A 23,580-nucleotide genomic window follows, 5' to 3' on the forward strand; every position below is an offset into this window, starting at 1 on the left:
TCATCCAGGTGTTCACTGGCAAACTTCAGACGGGCCGTCACATGAGCCGTCCGGAGCAGGGGGACCTTGCGGGCACTGCAGGATTGCAATCCGTTATGTCGTAATGTGTTACCAATGGTTTTCGTGGTGACAGTGGTCCCAGCTGCCTTGAGATCATTGACAAGTTCCCCCCTTGTAGTTGTAGGCTGATTTCTAACCTTCCTCATGATCAAGGATACCCCACGAGGTGAGATTTTGCGTGGAGCCCCAGATCTTTGTCGATTGACAGTCATTTTGTACTTCTTCCATTTTCTTACTATGGCACCAACAGTTGTCTCCTTCTCGCCCAGCGTCTTACTGATGGTTTTGTAGCACATTCCAGCCTTGTGCAGGTGTATGATCTTGTCCCTGACATCCTTAGACAGCTCCTTGCTCTTGGCCATTTTGTAGAGGTTAGAGTCTGACTGATTCACTGAGTCTGTGGACAGGTGTCTTTCATACAGGTGACCATTGCCGACAGCTGTCTGTCATGCAGGTAACGAGTTGATTTGGAGCATCTACCTGGTCTGTAGGGGCCAGATCTCTTACTGGTTGGTGGGGGATCAAATACTTATTTCCCTCTGCAGAATGCAAATAAATTCATATACTTTCCACAATGTGATTTTCCGGATTTAATTTGTGATGTGCTATCTCTCACTGTTACCAATAACCTACCCTTCAATTATGGGCTGCTCATGTCTTTGTCAGTGGGCAAACTTACAAAATCAGCAAGGGATCAAATACTTATTTCCACCACTGTATGCCATCTGTTAAAATGGAGATGACATGTAGAGGGCATAATTGATGTTCTGAGGAGCCTCTAACCCCTCCACCCACACGACAATAATAATATTGAAAACTAAAAACAGTGCACTTAAGGATTTAAGACAACAAGGCATTACAGTAATACTGAGCCACAGACACTGGGGCTGAATAACATGAACACAGCAGACTGTACAGTGCCACAGCCAGCAGACCTTTCCAGCATAGACAGTTTTAACACAGCTGTCCCCCACAGTAGGAGACCACAGGCTCAGCCATTAGAGGAGGATGGAGAGCCAGAAATATTTAACTGATTTATGAAATCCTGCGCTTTCTCAGGAGTGTCATACCACTATGGTAGACCTTCAGTATGGTGGGATAAGTTAACATGAAGCGAACTCCCTTATCTATCAAGGCGGCGCAGATGGCAGTAAAGTGCCTTCTCTTTTCTATCAGTGCTGCAGAAAAGTCTTGAAACACCGAACACGTTCCCCTTCATAAGGAAGAGTATCCCTTTTAAGGCGCCTTTGCTGCAGAATTTTCATTCGATACTGGAAATTGTGAAAGTTAGCTATGATGATTCGAAGATGCAAACCACTAGTTCGGCGACATTCAAGTCTGTGTGCATGATCCAGGTGCACCGGCCCCATTCCTTTTGAAGCCTGTGTTCCAGCGTTGATAAAATCAGAGCACCAGATACTGATTCAGGGATGCCCACAAATCATAAATTCTCTCAGATCTATTTTCCAACTCCTCAATGTGATCGTAGTGGAGCTGTACCTGCGTGCGTAATATCGCCATCTGTTCCCGTATGGTTAGGGCCTCATCCTCGATAGAAGAGAGAGATATTTCCAACTTAGCTGTTCAGGATGTAATATTGGTGCATAACATCTCCAAATGTGATAATTGTGTTAGTAATTTTTCGAAGTGGGATTCTAGTGCAGTAGTGGCAACTTCTGGGTAATCTGTCATTGCTACAGGAGAAAACTGGAGCCTCCGCACTCATTCCCGCCACTATATTTGTATCCACGGCTATATTTTTCTCTCTTTTTGAAGTATTTTGCTGGTGATGACTGCTGGAATGAGCCAAATATTTATCCATATGCCAATTGCTTTGTTGCAGCGCAGTGTTGAAGCCAACCCCCCCCCCCCCCCCCCCCCCCCCAATTTTAGGTGTAAAAAGTGGATAAAGGAATCAGAGGCTCCTGGAACAGGCAAAAATGCATCCATCCCTGCTCAGCACATCACGTAACTCCCATCGACATCTAGCATCTATAAGTGTCTAAATGTACGAAGGGGTGAACCTTTGGCCTAGAAAGACCTTGGGAGGTGATTGTTGAGGAATGGTAACATATATGGTGGACAGTTAATTCCCTGGGTCTGGCCACTTATCATGGAAAACAGCTATAAGGTTCTGTTGCAATGGTACTATACCCCAGTTTTGCTGGCTAAGTTGGAAGGAGGGAGGGGATAAGCAGTGTTGTGGGGGGGGGGGGGGGCTTTTTTTTCTATACGTGGTGGACTTGTCCTCTGGTGCAACCATTATGGGTCTCTGTCTTTTACCATGTCTCAGATTTTGGGGTGGAGGGTTTCAGCTTCCTGGGGGACTATGCTACTTCATCTGTGTGCTATGGCCTTGGAGGAGAGTGAGTCTGCTTTCTGTGATTTGTTGTTGACTGCTACACGACCGTGGCACTGACTTGGCAGAGACCTGTTATGCCTTATTGGAGAAGGGTGGGGAGAAGCTGGATGCCTGATTATATGTATATCATGACAGTGCTTAAGTTGCGTAGTTTTGAATGCAAGTGGAAACAGTTCCAAAGATGGCAATAACTTGATGGGGAGTGGGATTTACCCTTGATCTCATTTTTCTCTTTGGCTTGAGGGGTTTTTCTTTCTGATGGGGGTAGGGCAAGAGGGAGTGGAGGGGGAGGAGCAAGTATGGATGTGGAATGGGGTGACTGCATTGAAGAAACCACATGTACCTGCTTCTTGTTGTGTTGTACATTATACGCTGTTTGCTGTTTCAATAAAAAATTGTGACACCCATGGAATGGATGGCAGTGATGCCCAAGACCCACCAACTGAAGCAGTCCGCGGCCAGAGCCCCCCGGGCTCCGTGCTTCCTGAGGAAGTTGGCAGCATTCATCAACTGCCAATGCTTGCTCTCCCGTGCATGCTCAGTTCATGTTGAACTGAATATACGCAGGTGTCTCAGTGTAGGCAGCTGATGCATGCTGCCGACTTCCTCAGGCAACATGGAGCTCGAATGGATTGCTTTGGCTGGCCCGGGGGCTTGGGCATCCCTTCCAGCATAGATAGGATTCCTATCCTGCTGCCCGCTGTGAAAAAATTACTCAAACACCAAGGGCGCTGTGAACCGAGAAAGTTTTGGGGACTCACTGCACTAGTGACAAGGAGGTACGACTGCACAGATTACCTGTGCCTTTTAAAGTCCAATTTAAATTACTAGCATTAATTTTTCTGGCTATACCCTTTTGATATTTGTGTGGAGGGGGGAGCATCATATATGCTCTTACTAGAGACTAAGATTAGCAAAAGAGAGAATTTTATACTTTCATTGAGGACAAGCAGGACAATGTCCTCAAATTGGGTGTTGCCATCCAATAGAGCCCATGCATAAAAAAGTATGTACACCACTTCCCATGCTTTGTGTATAAACTCCACTTTCTTGTTCACCATCCAACTTTTATTTCATGAGCTCCTTTTCCCTTTATGTTTTTAAAAATCCTGTGTAATGGTTATTTTTGATTGCCCTTGAATTTGATCTTGCTGTACCTTGCCTTTAGTGTCTTGAAATGTGCTATTAAGTAAATAAGCTTCTTTTTGATAAAATTGAAATATACTCAAACTAAAATAATTGTGTAAAATTATCCAATAAACTTTTAACTTGTAAAACTATATGTATTCTCCGAGGACAAGCAGGCTTGCTTATTCTCACAAGTGGGTATACGCCGATCTGCATCGCCCGGTCCGGCAAATATGCCATAGAAAATACTGGAGCTTTGAAGAGCGTGAGCCGTGCTCCACCGCGCATACTCAAGTGCCTTCCTGCCAGCCACGTGAACGCGACCCAGTTTCACTTTTTCCGCATGAGGAGTAGCTGCTTTTTGTGGTGTCTCCTCACACGCCCGGTCAGAGCTATTTTGCTTTTTTCGAGTGCCTTCGGCCCTTGCTTTGTTTTTCTTTAAAAAAAAAAAAAAATCCCTCCATCTACCTAGTAGTGTTTTTTTTCTCCGCGTATAAGTTTCTGTTCTTTTTTTGATGCGGGCCGGTTTTAGGTCTGCCCCGGTCAGGTTTCTTTTCTTTTTTTTTTTTTTTGTGCCTTTGCCCTGTTTTTCAGGCACCGTTGCGTCATTTGATTTGGCCGGTGCAGTTTTTCCTTCCATGTCAATGAAGACTCCCAGTGGCTTCAAGCGTTGTACCTGGTGCAACCGGACCATCTCGGGGAAAGACACCTGTTCTTGGTGTCTCAAGTGCCTATAACCCTGCCAACTGTGTCCTCTGCCTTCGTATGAAGGAGAGGACCCAGGTTTCCTGGGAGGCTCAACACGAGAAGAATTTTGGAGCCAGGCCTGGTTCCTCGAAGTCTGCATCAGCATCAAGGTCTGATGCGTCTGCATCGATGTTGAGCATCGCACCGGCATCGGGAGTCATGGTAGGCATGGCTGCTTCAAGAATCCGCGATACTAGGAGCAGTGAAGCGTCGTGTGGGTCACCATCTGTCTTGAGGCCTCCTGCTATGCAGGTCCCCCAGGACTGTCCATTGTCAGACCTGACCCCAAGGTGACGGGAGGATTTGATGTCGTCCTCATCTGCACTGAGGAGCATGGGTGACGTTCATCGGGCGAAGGCCAAGAAGCCTCGTCACCGGTCTCCCTCAATTCATGGTGCTGGGAGCTTGGGGCGCCAGGGGATTTGGTATCCGAGAAGCGTTGGCGCCGGAAGGACTGCTCTCCATCCAGGAGGTGTTGATGCGCGCATCTCCAAGCAGCCAAGATACTGCTCCTGCATTGGCCCCAGCGATTCTGCAACCTGTGCCTCAGCCGACGCCACGGTCTTTCCTGATGTCGGTCCTCGATGAGCACATCTGGACCTTGATCCCTGAGCTTTTGGATGGCCTCATGCAGTGATGTGCATCGGTATCGGGTGTGTTTGCGCCTGCCTTGCTTTCCTCTGTGGCTCCGCCTGGCCCTCATCCTGCGGTGTGGCCTCCGACGCTGGCACTGCTTGCTGCCCCGGTGTCGACTGCCACTTAGACCAGTATACCCTTGACATCGGTAGAGGACACTTCGCCGGAGTTGAGATGGGAACCGGTCTCTCGACGCCGCTCTCGAGGATATGGGTCCTTGGCATCAAGCCAGTCTCTGTCTCAGACTTTCTGTAGGGAGATTTTATCCGACACCGAGGAGGAGCGCTCATGGGAATCAGAAGAGGATCCCAGGTACTCTTCCTCTGATGAGTCCTATGGGATCCCTTCTGAGCCCTTCCCTCCACCTGAGAGGAGACTATCTCCACCTGAGAGCTTCTCTCTTACATCTTTTGTGAGGGAAATGGCTGATGGCATTCCATTCCCTGTAGAAGAGGAGGATGAGCCCAGGGCCAAGATGCTTGAGATCCTGCACTACACCTCCCTTCCTAAGGAGGCTGTGACGGCTCCTCTCCACGAGGTATTCAAGGCAGTCCTCGTCAGGAACTGGGCTTCCCCTCTGTCTCTGTGGTCCCTAAGAAGATTGACACCCAGTATTGGATCCACAGTGAACCTGGATTTGTAAGGTCCCAGTTACCTCATGATTCCATGGTGGTGGACTCTGCTCTCAAAAGAGCCAGGAGTACTAGGGGACTATGCCTCAGCTCCTCCAGGCAGAGAAGCTAGAACCCTGGATTCTTTTGGGAGAAATATGTATCGGGCCTCTTTGCTCAACTCCCGTATTAAGTCATATCAGCTCTTCACGAACGTGTACTTGCGGAACTTGGTAAGGCAGGTGCCAGACTTGGTCGACGTGCTCCCTCCGGAGCAGGCCGAGCCTTTTTGCCAGTTGATCAAGCAGCAGAAGGCGTGTCGCAAGTTCTTGGCCAGAGGCACTTATGACACTTTTGACATGGCATCCAGGATCTCTGCACAAGGTATAGCAATGTGCAGACTCTCATGGCTGCGTGTTTCAGACCTGGAACATTCTGTTTAGCAGAGGTTGGCGGATACCCCTGCCGGGGGATAACCTTTTTGGAGAAGAGGTTGCTGACCAAATCAAGAAACATACGGATACCATATCTTCTCTCTCCCGACGGGCGTCTTCTGCATCTGCCTCCTAATCTAGGAGGTTTTTTGGTAAGTCGTGGTGTGCTCCTTGCTACTACTGTAGGCATAGGTACACTCGTGCGGCCCGCCAGCCTGCTCAGGCTCAGCCCCAGCGTGCTCGTTCACGTCAACAGCATGCACCAAAGTCCCCTGCCGCTCCCCTGCAAAAAGCAAGGGACATGGATGACTTGCCGGTTGGAGGGAGGTTAAAGTGTTTTCACCAAAGGTGGCTTCTCATAACTTCTAACTGGTGGGTTCTTCAAATAGTCTGGATCGGATATACCCTCAAATTGCACACCAGGAGCTCATTCCTTAAGCTCTTATCACAAGCAGGGCCCATGCAGTCGAACCTCTGCTCCACCAGGGGAAGAAGGGCAGGGATTCTATTCCAGGTACTTCCTTGTGCACCGGTTTGTGTTCCATCCTAGACCTAAGGTCCCTGAACAAATTCGTAGTTCGAGAAAAGTTCAGGATGGTTTCCCTGGGCACCCTTCTTCCCATGATTCAGGAAAATGATTGTCTATGCTCTCTGAACTTAAAGGATGCATGTACTCACATCCCGATACTTTAGCTCATCAGAAGTATCTTTGATTTTGGCTGGGAACACATCATTTTCAGTACCACGTGTTGCCTTTTGGGCTCGTGTCAGCTCGCAGGGTCTTTACCAAGTAGTTGCAGCGTCGCTACACAGACTTGGGAGTTCATGTGTTCCCATATCTCGATGATTGGCTGGTGAAGAGCACCTCAGAGGACAGTGCTCAGGAGTCAATGCGGATGACTATTCAGGTGCTGGAACTGCTAGGGTTCATTATAAACTACCCCAAGTCCAATCTCCACCCTGTTCAACAATTGGAGTTCATAGGAGCCCTGCTCGATATGCGGATTGCTTGAGTCTATCTTCCGGAGATGCGAGCGGACAATCTTGTTTCCTTAGTGTCCAAGATTGAGCTTCACAGCAGGTCACAGCTCGGCAGATGTTGATATTGTTGGGCCACATGGCTTCCACAGTGTACGTTAAACCCATGGCATGCCTGCACATGAGATCAGCTCAGTTGATCCTGGCTTCTCAGTTGTATCAAGCCACCGGGGGGGGGGGGGGGGGGGTCTAGAAGACGTCATCCAAGTGTCCCCGGAGCTTGTACGTTCTCTTCAGTGGTGGATGATTTGGTCCAATTTGATTCTGGGACTTCCATTTCAAATTCCTCAGCCACAAAAAGTGCAGACGACAGATGCATCTCTCCTGGTATGGGGGGCTAATGTAGATGAGGTTCAGACTCAGGGTGCTTGATCCTCCCAGGAAACGAATCTTCCAATCAACCTCCTGGAGCTTCAAGCGATCTGGAATGCTCTAAAGGCTTTTAGGGATCGGCTGTCTTGTCAAATTATTCTAAATCAAACAGATAATCAGGTTGCAATGTATTACACCAAGAAGCAGGGGGCACCAGAACTCGCCCGCTGTGTCAAGAAGCCATCCAAATGTGGCTTGGGCTTGCCAGTACATGTTTCTCCATGCCACTTATCTGGTAGCCGTAAACAAAGACCTGGCCAACAGGCTGATCAGGATAATACAACCGCACGAGTGGTCTCTTCATATGGGCATAGCCTGCAAGATCTTCCAAGCGTGAGACACCCCCTCAATGGATCTTTTTGCCACTCAGATCAACCACATGGTCCCTCAGTTCTGTTCCATGCTTCAGGCCCACATACCTTCCTTCTCGGGGATAGGCCTTCTGTATGTGTATCTTCCAATACCTCTAATGGGAAAGAATTTGTTGAAACTCGAGCAAGACCGCAAAACCATGATACTGATCACACCATTTTGGCTGCGTCAGATTTGGTTCCCTCTTCTTCTGGAATTAGCCTCCGAAGAAGCATGGAGATTGGAGTGTTTTCCGACCCACATCACACAGAACGAGGGGTCACTTCTTCATCCCAACCTCTAGTCTCTGATTCTCACAGCTTGGTTGTTGAGAGCCTAGAATTTGCTTCCTTGGGTCTTTTGGAGGGTGTCTCCCGGGTCTTGCTTGCTTCCAGGAAAGATTCCACTAAGAGGTGTTATTCTTTTAAATGGAGGAGGTTTGCCATCTGGTGTGACATCAAGGCCATAGATCCCCTATCTTGCCCAACACAGACCCTGCTTGAATATCTTCTACGCTTATCAGAGTCTGGTCTCAAGTCCAACTCAGTAAGGGTTCACCTTAGCGCAATTAGTGCTTATCAACGTGTAGAAGGTAAGCCTATCTCTGGACAGCCTTTTGTTGTTCGCTTCATGAGAGGTTTGCTTTTGTCAAAACCCCCTGTCAAACCTCCACCAGTGTCATGAGATCTCAACGTCATTCTCACCCAGCTGATGAAAGCTCCTTTTGAGCCACTAAATTCCTCCCTTCTGAAGTACTTGACCTGGAAGGTCATTTTCTTGGTGGCCGTTACTTCAGCTCGTAGGGTCAGTGAGTTTCAGGATTTAGTAGCGGATGTACCTTATATTAAGTTTCACCACAACAGAATAGTCCTCCACATGCTAAGTTCCTGCTGAAAGTGGTGTTGGAGTTCCATCTGAACCAGTCAATTGTCTTGCCAACATTTTTTCCCCGACCTCATGCCCATCCTGGCGAAAGCAGTTTGCACACCTTGGACTGCAAGAGAACATTGGCTTTTTACATGGCGTGGACAAAACCCTGCAGACTGTCCACCCAGCTTTTTGCTTCTTTTGATCCCAACAAGATGGACGTCGCCATCGGGGAAACGCACCATATGCAGTTGGCTAGCAAATCAGATTGCATTTCCTTCGCTTATGCCCAGACTGGGCTGACTTAGGAGGGTCATGTCACTGCTCATATTGTCAGAGCCATGGCTGCATCGGTAGCCCACTTGAAGTCAGCCTCCATTGAAGAGATTTGCAAGGCTGCGACATGGTCTTCAGTCCACACATTCATATCTCACTATTGCCTTGAGCAGGATACCCGATGCGACAGTCGGCTTGGACAGTCAGTGTTTCAGAATCTGTTTGAGGTCTAGAATCCAACTCCACCCTCCTAGGCCTGTCTTATTCTGTTCCAGGCTGCACTCTCATTCAGATTGCATATAGTTTCAGGACAATCTGTGTTGCGTTCTCACCACTGCAAGGCCCAATTGACTGTTGTTTGTTGTTTTGGGTGAGCCTGGATGCTAGGGATTCCTCACTTGTGAGAATAAGCAAGCCTGCTTGTTCTCGGAGAAAGCGAAGATACTTAACCTGTAGCAGGTATTCTCCAAGGACAGCAGGCTTCTTATTCTCACAGTCCCGCCCACATCCCCTTCGAGTTGTCTCCTTGCATATTTTTATTTGTTTTTTTTTTTGTTTTTTTGCTTTAGTATTTAACTGAGGGAGTCGCGTTCATTCTGCGGGCAGGAAGGCACTCGCGTTTGCATGGTGGAGAGTGGCTCGCACTCTTCAAGCTCTAGTTTTTTCTGTGGCATATTTGCCGGACCGGGCGACGCAGATCGGCATCTACCCACTTGTGAGAATAATAAAATTGTTGTCCTTGCAGAATCCCTGCTACAGGTAAATATCTTCGCTTTACTTTTCAATGTAATATTTGTGTACTTTACTTTTCAGGAGGATGACTATGATGAGGACGATCCTATTGAATCCCATTTACAAAGTGGAAATTCTGTTGAAGTTTTTTATCTTCCAGAAAATGATGATACAGTTTTTTCATTGGATATGGACTCTGCACAATTTGTTCTTAAATTTAAAGAGGTATGTGTGGTAGTAGTGTAGGGTAGAGAGTCTGAGAACCATACTGACCTTCTATAATTGGTGTTTTCTGAAGACATCTCACAGATCATGTAGATGGGAGCCCTCATCTGATGATAACGACGTAGAACATGGGTTCCAGAGCTTTCCAGTGGAAACTTGAGTCCCCGTAGGGATGCGTAGTAGCTTCTATGTACGTGTAGTGTGCCCGAGTTCTACAGTGAGGGTAATAGGGTCAGCTCCAGAAAGTATGTGTGATTGGTGAACTGCTGTTTTCAGAGAACACTAATTACCTGTAAACAACCTTATTTTTTCTGAAGATTGTACTTAACTAATGGTGGTTTTCTAGCCAAAAAGTGGAAACAACAAAAACCTGCGAGTCGCTTTTGATTTTTTTTTTTAAATTCCCTATTCCTTGTCATCAAGCAGATGAAGCCATTACGTATGGGTTATGTCCATCAACCAGCAGGGGAGATAGAGAGCACTCAAACTTTCACAGTGCCCTCTTGGCCAGCTAGCTCCACTGCCTCTTCAGTATTCTCTATCTCCCTTAGCAGGGTGGCTGCAGCTTGTTCGAGCTCCAGAAAAATCTGCCGGGAGGTGGTTCCTGGCTTGCCAGTTGTTAACCGGGGTGTTGGAGGCTATAGCAGCTTCACTTTAAAGGCACATAGGTTAGCCCTTTCCCTGCCTTACCCATACCTCTGTGGATGTGGACATATTGCCTTGCTTTCCCTGTCCTTACCCACCAACAGTGGATGCAGGCATATAGGTTCGCCCTTTCCCTGCCTTTCCCACTCATCTGAGCCTCCGGAGTCTTCAATACCTCTGCTTTCCTCACAGCTTAAAAAGAAAAAAAAAGTCGCAACGCGTTTTTAAACGCAGAGACGCTGGAACAGAGGTTTTTGACCTGATTTTCAGCAGGATCGTAGTTGTACACTAGATCCTTTGAGGTAAGAGTGTTTTCCAACTCCTCCGGGGTGGGCCCGCGATCGGGGCGATTTTGGCGCGAAACCGCCATTTTGGATTTTACCGCCGTTTTTCGGCGATGGCTGCGGACAATGTAAAGCGCTGTTCCACTTGTGGCAAGCGCAAATCAGCAGCAGGGCTCTGTAAATCGTGCTGTATTGGCGTAGGAGCCGGCCCGAGCATGGCGAGCGATGTTTCTTCCCGCTCTGAGCTGGCAGCGGGCGCCATTTTGCTTACACCGCATGGCGCGGCCTCCGTGGACACGGAGAGACCTGAGCCGGGTGGGGCACCTCGACATGAGGTTATTTCAGGAGTGGCTAGCACCGGACAGGATTTGGGTGCCCATGGTGAGATTTTCTCCCCGGATTTTGTGCTTTTGCTGCATAAAGCATACATGATGAAAAGAGCCCTTCCTCAAGGGTCGCCTGAGGCTCCTCTGATTGCCCCCCCCGATGGATTCTGGCCTGGGACTGCCCAGTGAGGTTTTTTTCCCGGATGCTTGGCCTAAGGATAAGCGCAGAAGGGTTAATTCCCCTTCAGATTGTGGTGCACCTTTTTCCCCCCCGTGGTCGGGGTGTGAGGATTCGGAGAACTCTGACAGACGTTCTTGGTCTGAGGAACCAGAGTCAGGTGCGGATTTACCACAGGATCTGGATGATCCCTCCGCGGTGAGGATTTTCCACCGTGATGAGCGGCCAGCGCTTATTTCAGATACCCTGCAGGCCCTCTCGATTGAAGATCCTGACAGTGGCATGGCCTCCTCGGGTAATCCCAGGATGGCTAGTACCAAGAAAGCTGCTCGGGCCTTCCCTTTGCATGACTCCATCCTAGAGCTTGTTTCGGCTCAGTGGGCTGACCCCGAGGGACCTTTGAGAGTTTCCAGGGCTATGGGGCAGTTATACCCTCTGCGTGAGGGACATATGGCTCGTTTTCTAATGCCTACAGTGGATGCCCTAGTCACTGCTGTGACAAAGAGAACTACCCTCCCTGTTGAAGGAGGTGTTGCCCTGAAGGATGTTCAAGACCGTAGGCTGGAAACAGCATTGAAACGGTCCTTTGAAATTGCAGGTCTCACTGTTCGGGTGTCTGCATGCAGCTGTTATGCTGTGAGAGCCTGCCTAGCTTGGCTGCAACAGGCAGTGGCTCAGCCCGGAGATGGAGCGGAGCCCTTCTTGGATGTGGCTCCGTGGATGGAGGTGGCCTTGTCCTTTCTGGCTGATGCCCTTTATGACCTTGTCAGAGCTTCGGCTAAACAAATGGCAGTAGCAGTGGCGGCTCGCCGTCGTCTGTGGCTGCGACACTGGGCAGCGGACATGGCCTCTAAGCAAAGGTTGGTGAAGTTGCCTTTTCAAGGACTTCTCCTATTTGGTGAGGAGTTAGAGAAAATTGTGAAAGGCCTGGGTGATCCAAAACCCCAGCGCTTGCCCGAAGATAGGCAGAGGCCTTCCTCTAAGGGCCAGGCGGTCCACTCCTCGTACAGACCTCGCTTCCGTGAAGCTAGAAGGTACCGCCCGGGGCGTTCTGCTGGGTTCACTTCACGTGCCCGTGGTCAGCAGAGGAACTCCTTTTGCTCGGACAAGCGTTCCGCAGCCGGTGGCTCAAGACCAGGAGTTCAGGGGCGACCCTCTCAATGATGGTGCGCCGGCCCTCTCCTCGATGCCTGTCATCGGAGGATGGCTTTCCCTCTTTGTCGAGGAGTGGGCCAAGATTTCCTCAGATCAGTGGGTTCTGGACCTGATCAGAGATGGATACAGAATAGAATTCAACGCCCCAGTAAGAGACGTGTTTGTGGAGTCCCGATGCGGTTCTGCCGTCAAATGGGCGGCGGTGGAGGAGACTTTACAAGGTCTAATTCAGTTAGGGGCAGTGACCCCGGTGCCTCCCGCCGAGCAAGGCTGCGGCCGATACTCCATCTACTTTGTGGTGCCGCGAAAAGGTGGGTTCTTTCGCCTTATTCTGGACTTAAAAGAAGTGAACAAGTCCCTGGGAGTGCGGCATTTCCACATGGAATCCCTGCGCTCCGTCATTGCGGCGGTTCAGCCAGGAGAGTTTCTCACGTCTCTAGACCTGAAAGAAGCTTACTTGCACATACCGATTTGGCCCCCGCACCAGAAGTTTCTGAGGTTTGCGGTGTTGGGAAAACATTTCCAGTTCAGGGCCTTGCCTTTTGGCCTCGCCACAGCTCCCCGAACCTTTTCGAAGGTAATGGTGGTAGTAGCTGCTTTTCTCAGGCGAGAAGGTATCAGGGTTCACCCGTACCTAGACGACTGGCTCATCAGAGCAGACTCTGCAACAGAGAGCTTACAAGCTACAGCCAGAGTGGTCTCAGTACTGCAATCTCTGGGCTGGGTCGTCAATATGGCCAAAAGTCACCTGTCCCCTTCACAATCTCTAGAGTTTTTGGGGGCCAGGTTCGACACAGTCTCGGGCTATGTGTTCCTACCCGAGCCAAGGCGGTGCAAGCTTCAGAATCAGGTCCGTCTGCTCCTGAGGATGCCCCGCCCGCTCCTGAGGATGCCCCGCCCGCAAGCTTGGGACATTGTCCAGCTGCTGGGATCGATGACAGCCACGATGGAAGTGGTACCCTGGGCGAGAGCGCACCTGAGACCTCTACAGTATTCCCTACTCCGGAGATGGTCTCCTATTTCTCAGGATTACCAATGCAGACTTACTTTGCTCCCTGCGGCTCGTCTCAGCATGGAGTGGTGGCTCTCAGACAGCATGCTGTTGCGAGGAATGCCGCTGACGCTCCCCGTTTGGTGCCTAGTGGTAACAGATGCCAGCCTGAAGGGCTGGGGCGCACTCTGCAAGGGGAAGCATGCCCAGGGTCTATGGACACCCGAGGAGTCGGAGTGGTCCATCAACCGCCTAGAGTTGAAAGCGGTGTTTCAGGCGCTTCTGGCCTTTCAAGTGACCCTGGAAGGATTGGCTGTCAGAGTGATGTCGGACAACACGACAACGGTGGCCTATATAAATCGACGAGGCGGAACAAGGTGCAGAGCACTAGCCGCACAGGCTGTACTGATTTGCCACTGGGCCGAGCTGCATCTTCAGTGTCTGTCGGCAGCTCATATTGCAGGTCAGAGCAATGTGCAGGCCGATTATCTGAGCAGGCATCAGATCGATCCAGCAGAATGGAATCTGGCAGACGAAGTATTCCTGCAGATCTGTGCCAAATGGGGCTAGCCCGTGATGGATCTAATGGCGACAAGTGCCAATACCAAAGTCCCGTGCTTCTTCAGCAGACGGAGAGATCCTCGCTCGGCGGGGTTGGATGCCTTGGCTCAACCCTGGCCTCTGGGTCTACTTTATGTGTTTCCCCCATGGCCCTTGATAGGGCGCCTGCTCTTGCGGATTCGGCTGCACCCAGGAGAAGTGGTCCTCATCGCCCCGGATTGGCCAAGGAGACCTTGGTATGCAGACCTCCGACAGATGCTCCTGGAGGCTCCTCTGCCGTTACCTCTGGTACCGAACCTGTTGACTCAGGGACCGGTAGCCATGGAGGACGCCGGCCGCTTTGGTCTTACGGCATGGCTATTGAGAGGGCGCAATTGAGGGATAAAGGTTATTCCAATAAAGTTATTTCCACTCTCCTGCAAGCCCGCAAGCTGTCCACTTCCGTGGCTTATGCCAGGATTTGGTGCCTGTTTGAGTCTTGGTGTGCTTCCAGAGCCATTGTTCCAATGTGGGCTCCTGTCTCGTCGATTCTGGACTTTTTGCAGGAAGGTGTACAAAAAGGCTTGGCCTATAATTCCCTGCGGGTGCAGGTGGCAGCGTTGGCCTCCCTTTGTGGTAAGATGGAAGGCGTGTCTTTGACTGCTCACCCAGATGTGGCACGGTTTCTTAGAGGGGTGCTTCGGCTCCGACCTCCAGTGCGAGCACCCTGTCCAGCTTGGAACCTGGGGCTAGTTTTGAAAATCCTGCAGGCATCTCCTTTTGAGCCGCTTCGGCGAGCATCGGATAAAGATGGGCAGCTGCACCTTTTGGATGTGCGCAGGACTCTGCTGCAGTATCTGCGAGTTACTAACTCTTTCAGGACTTCTGATCATCTGTTTGTTTTGCTATCCGGTTCTCGCAGAGGGTCTCCAACGTCTAAAGCCACTATTGCCCGCTGGCTCAAAGAAACTATCTTTTCAGCTTATCTGCTGGCCGGCAGGGTTCCGCCTGTAGCCTTTAAGGCACATTCTACTAGAGCGATTTCTTCCTCTTGGGCTGAAACTGGAGCACTCTCTCTTCAAGAGATATGCAGTGCAGCAACATGGGCTTCTAAGCTCTCCTTTGCCTGACATTACAGGCTGGATGTGGCTGCCAGGAGGGATGCGCGTTTTGGTGCACAAGTGCTAGCGCGTGGTGTGGCTTGTTCTCACCCTTTCTTGGGATTGCTTTGTTACATCCCATACGTAATGGCTTCATCTGCTTGATGACAAGGAAGGGAAAATTAGGTTCTTACCTTGGTAATTTTCTTTCCTTTAGTCATAGCAGATGAAGCCATGAGCCCTCCCTGTATGATTGTCTGTATGCTGTGAATCTGTTTTTCAGGTTCTGTTCTAATTTCCTGAAGTTCCTTCCTTGGGAGAAAGTTGGAAAAAAATCTTCAGGATTCATGTTCAGTTTAAATTTAGGAGGATATGTTCATTCCCTCCAGCATGTTTTTTTTGGAGAATGTGTTGATTCTCTCCAGGAGGCGCGTGTGTTCCCCTCCAGTTCTATAAATAGGAGGATGAGTTCATTCCCTCCAGTGTGTTGGGAGGATGCGTGATTCCCTCCAGGAGGCGCGTGTGTTCCCCTCCACTTATACAATAAGGAGGATGAGTTTATTCTCTCCAGGAGGATGTGCATTCCCTTCTTTATGAGTTCATGCCCTTGTGATGGGCCATCGTTCGCTGTGAGGAAAGCTCTTGTGATTCCCATTGCGGTTTGCCATACTGCTTTGGAAGCTTCAAATACTGAAGAGGCAGTGGAGCTAGCTGGCCAAGAGGGCACTGTGAAAGTTTGAGTGCTCTCTATCTCCCCTGCTGGTTGATGGACATAACCCATACGTAATGGCTTCATCTGCTATGACTAAAGGAAAGAAAATTACCAAGGTAAGAACCTAATTTTCCCTTTTGAAACAGTAAAACAACCTCAATAATAATAGATAAGCACTACCACGTTTATATGATGGAATTTAGTATAATGTAGATAAGTTACTAGGGTCTGATTCAATCTAATGCTGCCAAATGAGACCTTGTAGGTTAGGTACTTGAAACTCAGGTGTCCTGTTGTCTAAAAATAGACTTTCATCAGCTTAGTTTGAACGACTTTGAGGTCTGATTCTGTTTGCTGGGAGGCCTAAAATAAAGCAAGCCCTTTGTGATTCTTGAAACTAAAGGTTGTACAGAAATGTTTCCATTCTGTAATGATGATGATATATACCAATTACACAATGCCTTCAAAGTTTTGTAAGTACAGACTCAGAATATGTAGCAGGTATTCAAGCAGTGTTTATTTGGAACAGGAAAAAGGGTCTATGGCAAGCCTTCAAAAATCTTCATAGTCAGTGGCTAAGGAAGAGGAGAGAGAGAGATCCCTTCTGAGGTCTACTGCAGTAACTTGTGGACCTGATTTACTAAGACTTTTTTTCTCAATCCATGTCTAAGTGAAAAAAAAAAAGGCTTAATAAATCTAGACTTAAAGGCACTTCTTCATGCCACTTGAGGAAACACAATACCAGCAGCTTCATAAGAACATAAGCGTCGCCATATTGGGACAGACTGAAGGTCCAACAAGCCCAGCATCCTGTTTCCAACAGTGGCCAATCCAGGTTTCAAGTACCTGGCAAGATCCCAAAACAGTACAATGCATTCTATGCTGCTTATCCTAGAAATAAGCAGTGGATTTTCCCCAAGTTCATCTTAATAGTTTATTGACTTTTCTTTTAGGAAGTTATCCAAATCTTTTTTAAACCCCGCTAAGCTAACTGCTTTTGCCACATTCTCTGGCAGTGAATTCCAGAATTTAATTACACGTTGAGTGAAGAAATATTTTCTGTGATTTGTTTTAAATGTACTGCTTAGTAGCTTCATTGCGTGCCTCCTAGTCCTAGTAGTTTTGGAAAGAGTAAACAAGCGACCCTCAGGGGGAGGAATGCTGGCTTCGGCCTAACCCCTGGTAAGCCTTTCCTCAGCTGAGAGGTGCCCAGCTCTACCACCGGCTGCCTTTCAGGTGCTGTGGAGGACTTGCAGCTCATCTGCATATCCTTACAGCCTTCTCCGGGGTGATACCCAGGTCCACTCCGATCCACTCAGGGCCTCCGCTCTAGGTGCGCGGGGCATTTTTCTCTTTACATCTAATCTTCTTCCCAGTTGCTAAAGTACCTCAGTCATTTATGGCCCCTATTCACATTCTCTTCCTAGCCCTGTCCCTTCCTAATCTTTTCCCTCACCCCTTACCTCTCTCCGCTACAGGAACTCACTGCCCATCCATCGACTTCATCACCTCACCTTCTCTCCTACCCTCTTCCTCCCTCTTGGCTTTTAATCTCTGCCTCTTTCTTCCCTCCATTTTGCCTTCCCCATTCCACCTAAATACTTCTCGCCTTCGACGCCTTCGTGGCCACACCTCTCCTACTCTCCTCCGCTCTCTTTTACTCCTTCTCTTACTCTCAGCCGGTGACATCAATCCCAATCCTGGCCCCCCTCACCAACTATTATCCCAACTCTACAGATTTCACCGCAACCTCTCTAACCTCATCTCTATTTCTCTACTCCCCTCCTCTTCTCTGCCCTTCTCTTGCGCCCTATGGAATGCCCACTCTATCTGTAACAAACTCGCCTATGTCCAGGACCTCTTTATCTCGCGTCACCTCCATCTGCTCGCCATAACAGAAACCTGGCTCTGCCCCGATGACTCTGCTTCAGTCGCAGCCCTGTGCCATGGCGGTTATCTATTTTCACATACTCCTCGCCCTGCTGGCCGTGGGGGCGGTGTTGGACTACTTCTCTCTCCCTCCTCCAGATTTCAACCCCTTCTTCCACCTCAGTCTCACTGTTTTTCCTCCTTTGAAGTCCACTCTATATGCCTTTTCTCTCCTCTGCCTCTTCGAATAGCGGTCATTTATCGTCCCCCTGATAAGTCCCTTCTCCTCCAACTGTTCACCCTCTAGTTTCCTTGCCTCTGATCTTCCCTCCTCTAATCACCATCTTATAACTTTCACACTTAAATCTCCTCCCTCCCAGTCCCGTCCTATCTTATCTAATTTATCTGGGAATCTTCACGATATTGACCCTTCATCTCTATCCTCCCATGTTTCAAACCTCCTCTCTACTGTGGCACCATCCACGTCTGTCAACAAGGCTGTTTCTTCTTACAACAATACTCTATCCTCTGCCTTAGACACTCTTGCACCTTTGATGACCAGCCCTGTAAAGCGTACAAAACCCCAACCTTGGCTGCCTTCTAATATCCGCTACCTACGTTCCTGTGCCCGCTCCGCCGAACGCCTCTGGCGGAAATCTTGGGCCCTTGCTGATTTCTTACACTTTAAGTTCATGCTGACCTCCTTCCAATCTGCTCTTTTATGTGCCAAACAGGATTGTTATATCCAACTGACCAACTCTCTTGGCTCTAATCCTCGACTTCTCTTCACCACATTGAACTCTCTCCTCAAGGTGCCCCCTCCCCCAACTCCCCCTTCATTATCTCCTCAGACCCTAACTGAATTCTTTCACAACAAGGTTCAAAAGATAAACCTTGCTTTCTCTACCTCACCACCTCTCCCTCCACTAGTCCGTTCCCCTCTCTCTCCTTCACCTCATTCCCTTTCCTCCTTTCCTGAAGTTACTATTGAGGAAACTACACTTCTCCTCGTTTTCTGTTTCTGTTGATGGCTCTCTCATTCTCCCTGTCTCCTCAGCTCGAAACCTTGGGGTCATCTTTGACTCTTCTCTCTCCTTCTCTGCTCATATCCAGCAGATTGCCAAGACCTGTCGTTTCTTTCTTTACAACATCCGTAAAATCCGCCCCTTTCTTTCCGAGCACTCTACCAAAACCCTCATCCACACCCTTGTCACCTCTCGTTTAGACTACTGCAATCTGCTTCTTGCTGGCCTCCCACTTAGTCACCTCTCCCCTCTCCAGTCGGTTCAAAACTCTGCTGCCCGTCTCGTCTTCCGCCAGGGTCACTTTACTCATACTACCCCTCTCCTCAAGACCCTTCACTGGCTCCCTATCCGTTTTCGCATCCTGTTCAAACTTCTTCTACTAACCTATAAATGTACTCACTCTGCTGCTCCCCAGTATCTCTCCACACTCGTCCTTCCCTACACCCCTTCCCGTGCACTCCGCTCCATGGATAAATCCTTCTTATCTGTTCCCTTCTCCACTACTGCCAACTCCAGACTTCGTGCCTTCTGTCTCGCTGCACCCTACGCCTGGAATAAACTTCCTGAGCCCGTACGTCTTGCCCCATCCTTGGCCACCTTTAAATCTAGACTGAAAGCCCACCTCTTTAACATTGCTTTTGACAAGTAACCACTTGTAACCACTCGCCTCCACCTACCCTCGTCTCTTCCTTCCTGTTCACATTAATTGATTTGATTTGCTTACTTTATTTTTTGTCTATTAGATTGTATGCTCTTTGAGCAGGGACTGTCTTTCTTCTATGTTTGTACAGCGCTGCGTACGCCTTGTAGCGCTATAGAAATGCTAAATAGTAGTAGTAGTAGTAAGTCATGTCCACACATTCCACTCCACTAATTATTTTATAGACTTCTATCATATCTCCCCTCAGCCATCTTTTCTTGAAGCTGAAGAGCCTTAGCTGCTTTAGCCATTCCTCATAAGGAAGTTGTACCATCCCCTTTATCATTTTCGTTGCCTTTTTCTGTACTTTTTCTAATTACACTATATCTTGTTTGAGATGCAGTGGCCAGAACTGCACACTGTTTTCGAGGTGTGGTCGTACCATGGAGTTATACAAAGGCATTATAACATCCTAATTTTTATTTACTATTCCTTTCCTAATAATTCCTAACGTTCAGTTTGCTTTTTTAGCTGCCGCTGCTGCCGCACACTGAGCAGAGGGTTTCAGCGTATCATCGGTGATGACACACAGGGATGATATCAAGCTGTCTAACATCAAGGTGGTCTTACTACCACCAAACACTACCGCTCTAATCTAACCTATGGATCAGGGCATAATAGCCAATTTCAAACAACATTATCGGGCTCTTGTGCTACGTCATCTGATGAGCATTATGGATGACCAGACTGGCTAGGATAAACGTGCTGTTGAACTGGCTCATAATCTATCACTGTTGGATTCCCTACATATGCAGAAAGAAGCCTGGAATCATGTTACACAGGCAACCATTGTGAACTGCTACAAGCGGGCAAGCTTTGTTAAGGATGTGGAGCGGGACGAAACAGATGCAGCTGTTGCAAACGCGTCAGATGAACTGGTTATTGACATCCCAGCCGGTGTTATTGAAGAGAAGTTTCATCGCTACGTAGCTGTTGATTATGATCTACAAACAGCCGATGACAGCACTGATGTGGAGATACGCGCCTACACGCAGGCAACAACTGCTGATGATGAAACAGAGGATGAAATGAGCAGTGAGGCACATGCTGACGAAATTCAACAACCTCCACCTGTCACTTTTGCAAGAGTGCTGTAGAGTCTCAACACCGTGCGGGCCAATCTGGAGGCCACTGGATGTCAGTGCTATGACAGTTTTTACCGTCTGGCAGACGTAGTCTATGGAACTCACAGACCCATTAGTGTACAGAGGACTATAACTGACTAGTAAAAAAGGCCCGTTTCTGACACAAATGAAACGAGCGCTAGCAAGGTTTTCCTCGGAGTGTGTATGTTTGAGAGAGTGTATGTGAGAGTGAATGTGTGAGTGTGTGTGTGTGTGAGAGAGAGTGTGTTTCACACAGATACAGTGTGTGTGAGACAGACTCTCTGTGAGACTGAGTATATGAGACCAAGAGAGTGTGGGAGTGACTGTGTGACACATAGAGAGTGAATGTGATACTGTGTGAGAGAGAGTCTGTGAAAGAGAGTGTGTGTGTGACAGAGATACCTCCCCCCTCTCGTGTCAGCCCCCCCCCCCCCCCCTCTCTCTGGTGTCAGGCCCCCCTCTCTTTCTCTGGTGTCTGAGCGTTACTGTGCAGAATGCTGAGCTGTGGCTGTGCTTCAAGGAACTGACCAATCCTATTTAATAGAATGCACCTCCAACATTCTGAAGCCGAGAAACCTCATGTGGTTGGTCACTTCTGCTTGTGATGAACCCGGAAGTACGTGATGTCAATTCAGGAGATGGATACAGAGAGCAGGAATGCCTCAGCCATGCAGTCAGCTTCAGAATGTTGGAGGTGCGTTTTATTATATAGTATTACTTTAAGTAAGTCTAATGTCAGTTAACGGAGATTGTATACTGTATGTATAATAATAAACAGTACTGTAAATATGTTTATCAGATGTCAAGCTTCTTTGGGTCACAACGGTTAAGTGCACTCTCCGGTTAACTGCATGCATTTCTTTGGTCCCAGACCCTTGGACTGAAGTGGATTGCACTGTATATCCCTCCTGCCATCCCCCCCCCCCCCCACACACACACATCCTGTTCCTCTCCCAGAAGGTATGTGACCAGGTATGAAGGAAAGAGCGAGGTCACCCCCTCCCCAACCCCCCATGCATTTACCTCCAAACTAAGCTTATTGAAAGTAGCAGCCCAGTATAGTCTCACATCCTCTATATCCACCAGACTGTACTTAGAATTTCTGGAATAGGATACCTTGCTTTTTAGCAAAACTCTAGAAATCATAAAAGAAAATAGCAAAGAATCAAATACTGTTAGTACAAGCCTCATTCAGCCACTCAATGCATGACCCAGACCCTAATCAAACCCCAAACAGGCAATACAAGTGAAAACAGCATATTATCAATTTTCATAATCACCCCCTCCACTCTGACATATCAAGTCCAGTTCAAAAGAGACTCTAATCAGAAGGGGGCTCCTGCCAGACTTGTCGTAGAGCCCTGGCGTTGCAGACGATGGCGTCTGTTGTTGGAAATCCTCTTCCATTTAGGACAATCACAAATCTTCTGGGTTACATGCTGAGCCTTCTCTCCTTCTGGACTCTGGTCAGGGCATGGGTAAATCAGGTAAGCCTCCTCTTTCAAACGGATGCGTTGCAGTTGATTCTTGCGGTGAAAACCAAGGCAAAAAGAAATTGCCACCGATTTAACACTCCTTGCTTCCTTAGTTGGATGATGAGGAAGCGAAGTTCTCGGCGCCGCAGAGTGGATGCCGCTAAGTCCTGATATTTGGATATAGTTGGTAAGTGTCCCAACCAAAGTCGTCTTTACTACAGGTGGCCTTTAAGATTGCTTCTTTCATCTTATAACTCTGGAAGCGCACTATTATGTCTCTGACTATATTATTCCATGCCTTCCCCAAGGAACAATGCCTGCAAAAAGATGGGATAATGTGGGGTACAAATGCAATAAATAAATAAAAAAATTACAATTTTGATATGCTCCGGAGGAACCTTCGTCCCTCCGTCCGATAATAAGGAGCTCACTACTCGCTGTGCAACTGACTCACAATCTAAGTATTCTGGGGTTTCTGGCAGTCCCTTTTTGTGTAGATTGCACTTTCATGACCTATTTTCAGGTCTTCTATTTTAAATGCCAGCTCTGTATTCTGTGCTTTTAACTCCCCCATTTGCTTATCTATGAGGGAGAGAGGGCTTTAGAATGTTCCTCGAGGCACTAGTCTGATTCTTCAATGCGCCTGCCCAGCTCAGCTATATTTCTCCACAGATCAGAGCCCAGCGTGTTCAATTCAGTCCACACAGCCTTAAGGTCTGATCTGATTTCCTGCAACCATTTGCAGATAGCACCCGTTGCTTCTTGGTCTGTGAGTTGTAATCCACTGGTTCCGCTCTGAGGCACCTCGTGGTGATCACTCGTGCTAGCGTCCATCATCTTTGCGGAGTCTTGCCGCAGAGCCTATACTGCTGCTAAGTAGGAAAATTGAGAGACTTTCACCCCCGCTGCTTAAAATTCACGTGTACTGGTAAAGCTTACTTTTAGAAACTGTCCCAGGTACCAGAGACCATTCCGCAACATCAAATAGGCTGCTAAAAATCAACAGGCTTGGGGGGTGAGGAGCTTTCAGCTTAAGTAGCCATCTAGGGCAGCGACATCACTTCCTCCCTTGGTAGCTACACACTTTTGATGTTTTGGGACCCCTTTGTGGACTGGTATCTCAGTTCGAATGCAGTTATTCAAGTTTCCTTCATTCTTTTTAACCTTTGACTGAATACCTATGTATAACTTAGCCTCCTATTGTTTAGTATGCTTTGTTTTCTCATATTGAGCTCTTCAGTTTCTGTATAGTTAAAAGAAATCAATCTAACTGTTCCTGAATATGGAGCTTGCCTTGATTGTAAGAATTGGAAAAACAAGTAATGAAATCTAAATTCCAGCACTAAATTCTCATCACCTGTATAATTCATTCACTAAACTGAAAATAAAATCATTTTTCCTACCTTCGTGGTCTGGTGATTTTATTATTCCAACCTTGTTCCCAATCTTTGGTTCTGCTTTCTTCTGTCTGTGCTCTTAACTCTGTTTAGAGGGCCTCCTTTGCATTTGCAATTTCTTTTCTCATCTCCTGTCCTATGTCTGTTGGGCACTGATATTTCATTTTCAGCTTTCATCAATTTCTCTGCCTCCTGAAATCTATCTTGTTTTCCCTTTCTCTTCCCTTCATATGCAGCC

The 23,580-nt window shown here is 48.2% G+C and overlaps 1 protein-coding gene across 1 annotated transcript in view; it reads left to right on the forward strand.

Moving 5' to 3' along the window:
• The window catches only part of LOC115473968 (neurabin-1-like), a 337,573-nt gene that overhangs the window by 100,732 nt on the left and 213,261 nt on the right, over positions 1-23,580 (forward strand). Inside the window, exon 7 of the mRNA XM_030209200.1 lies at positions 9,696-9,839. Within this exon, the coding sequence (XP_030065060.1) occupies positions 9,696-9,839 (144 nt within the window). The remainder of the gene's footprint in view (positions 1-9,695; positions 9,840-23,580) is intronic.

Source organism: Microcaecilia unicolor, chromosome 7, assembly GCF_901765095.1.
Source record: "Microcaecilia unicolor chromosome 7, aMicUni1.1, whole genome shotgun sequence".
Classification (NCBI taxonomy): Eukaryota; Metazoa; Chordata; class Amphibia; order Gymnophiona; family Siphonopidae; genus Microcaecilia; species Microcaecilia unicolor.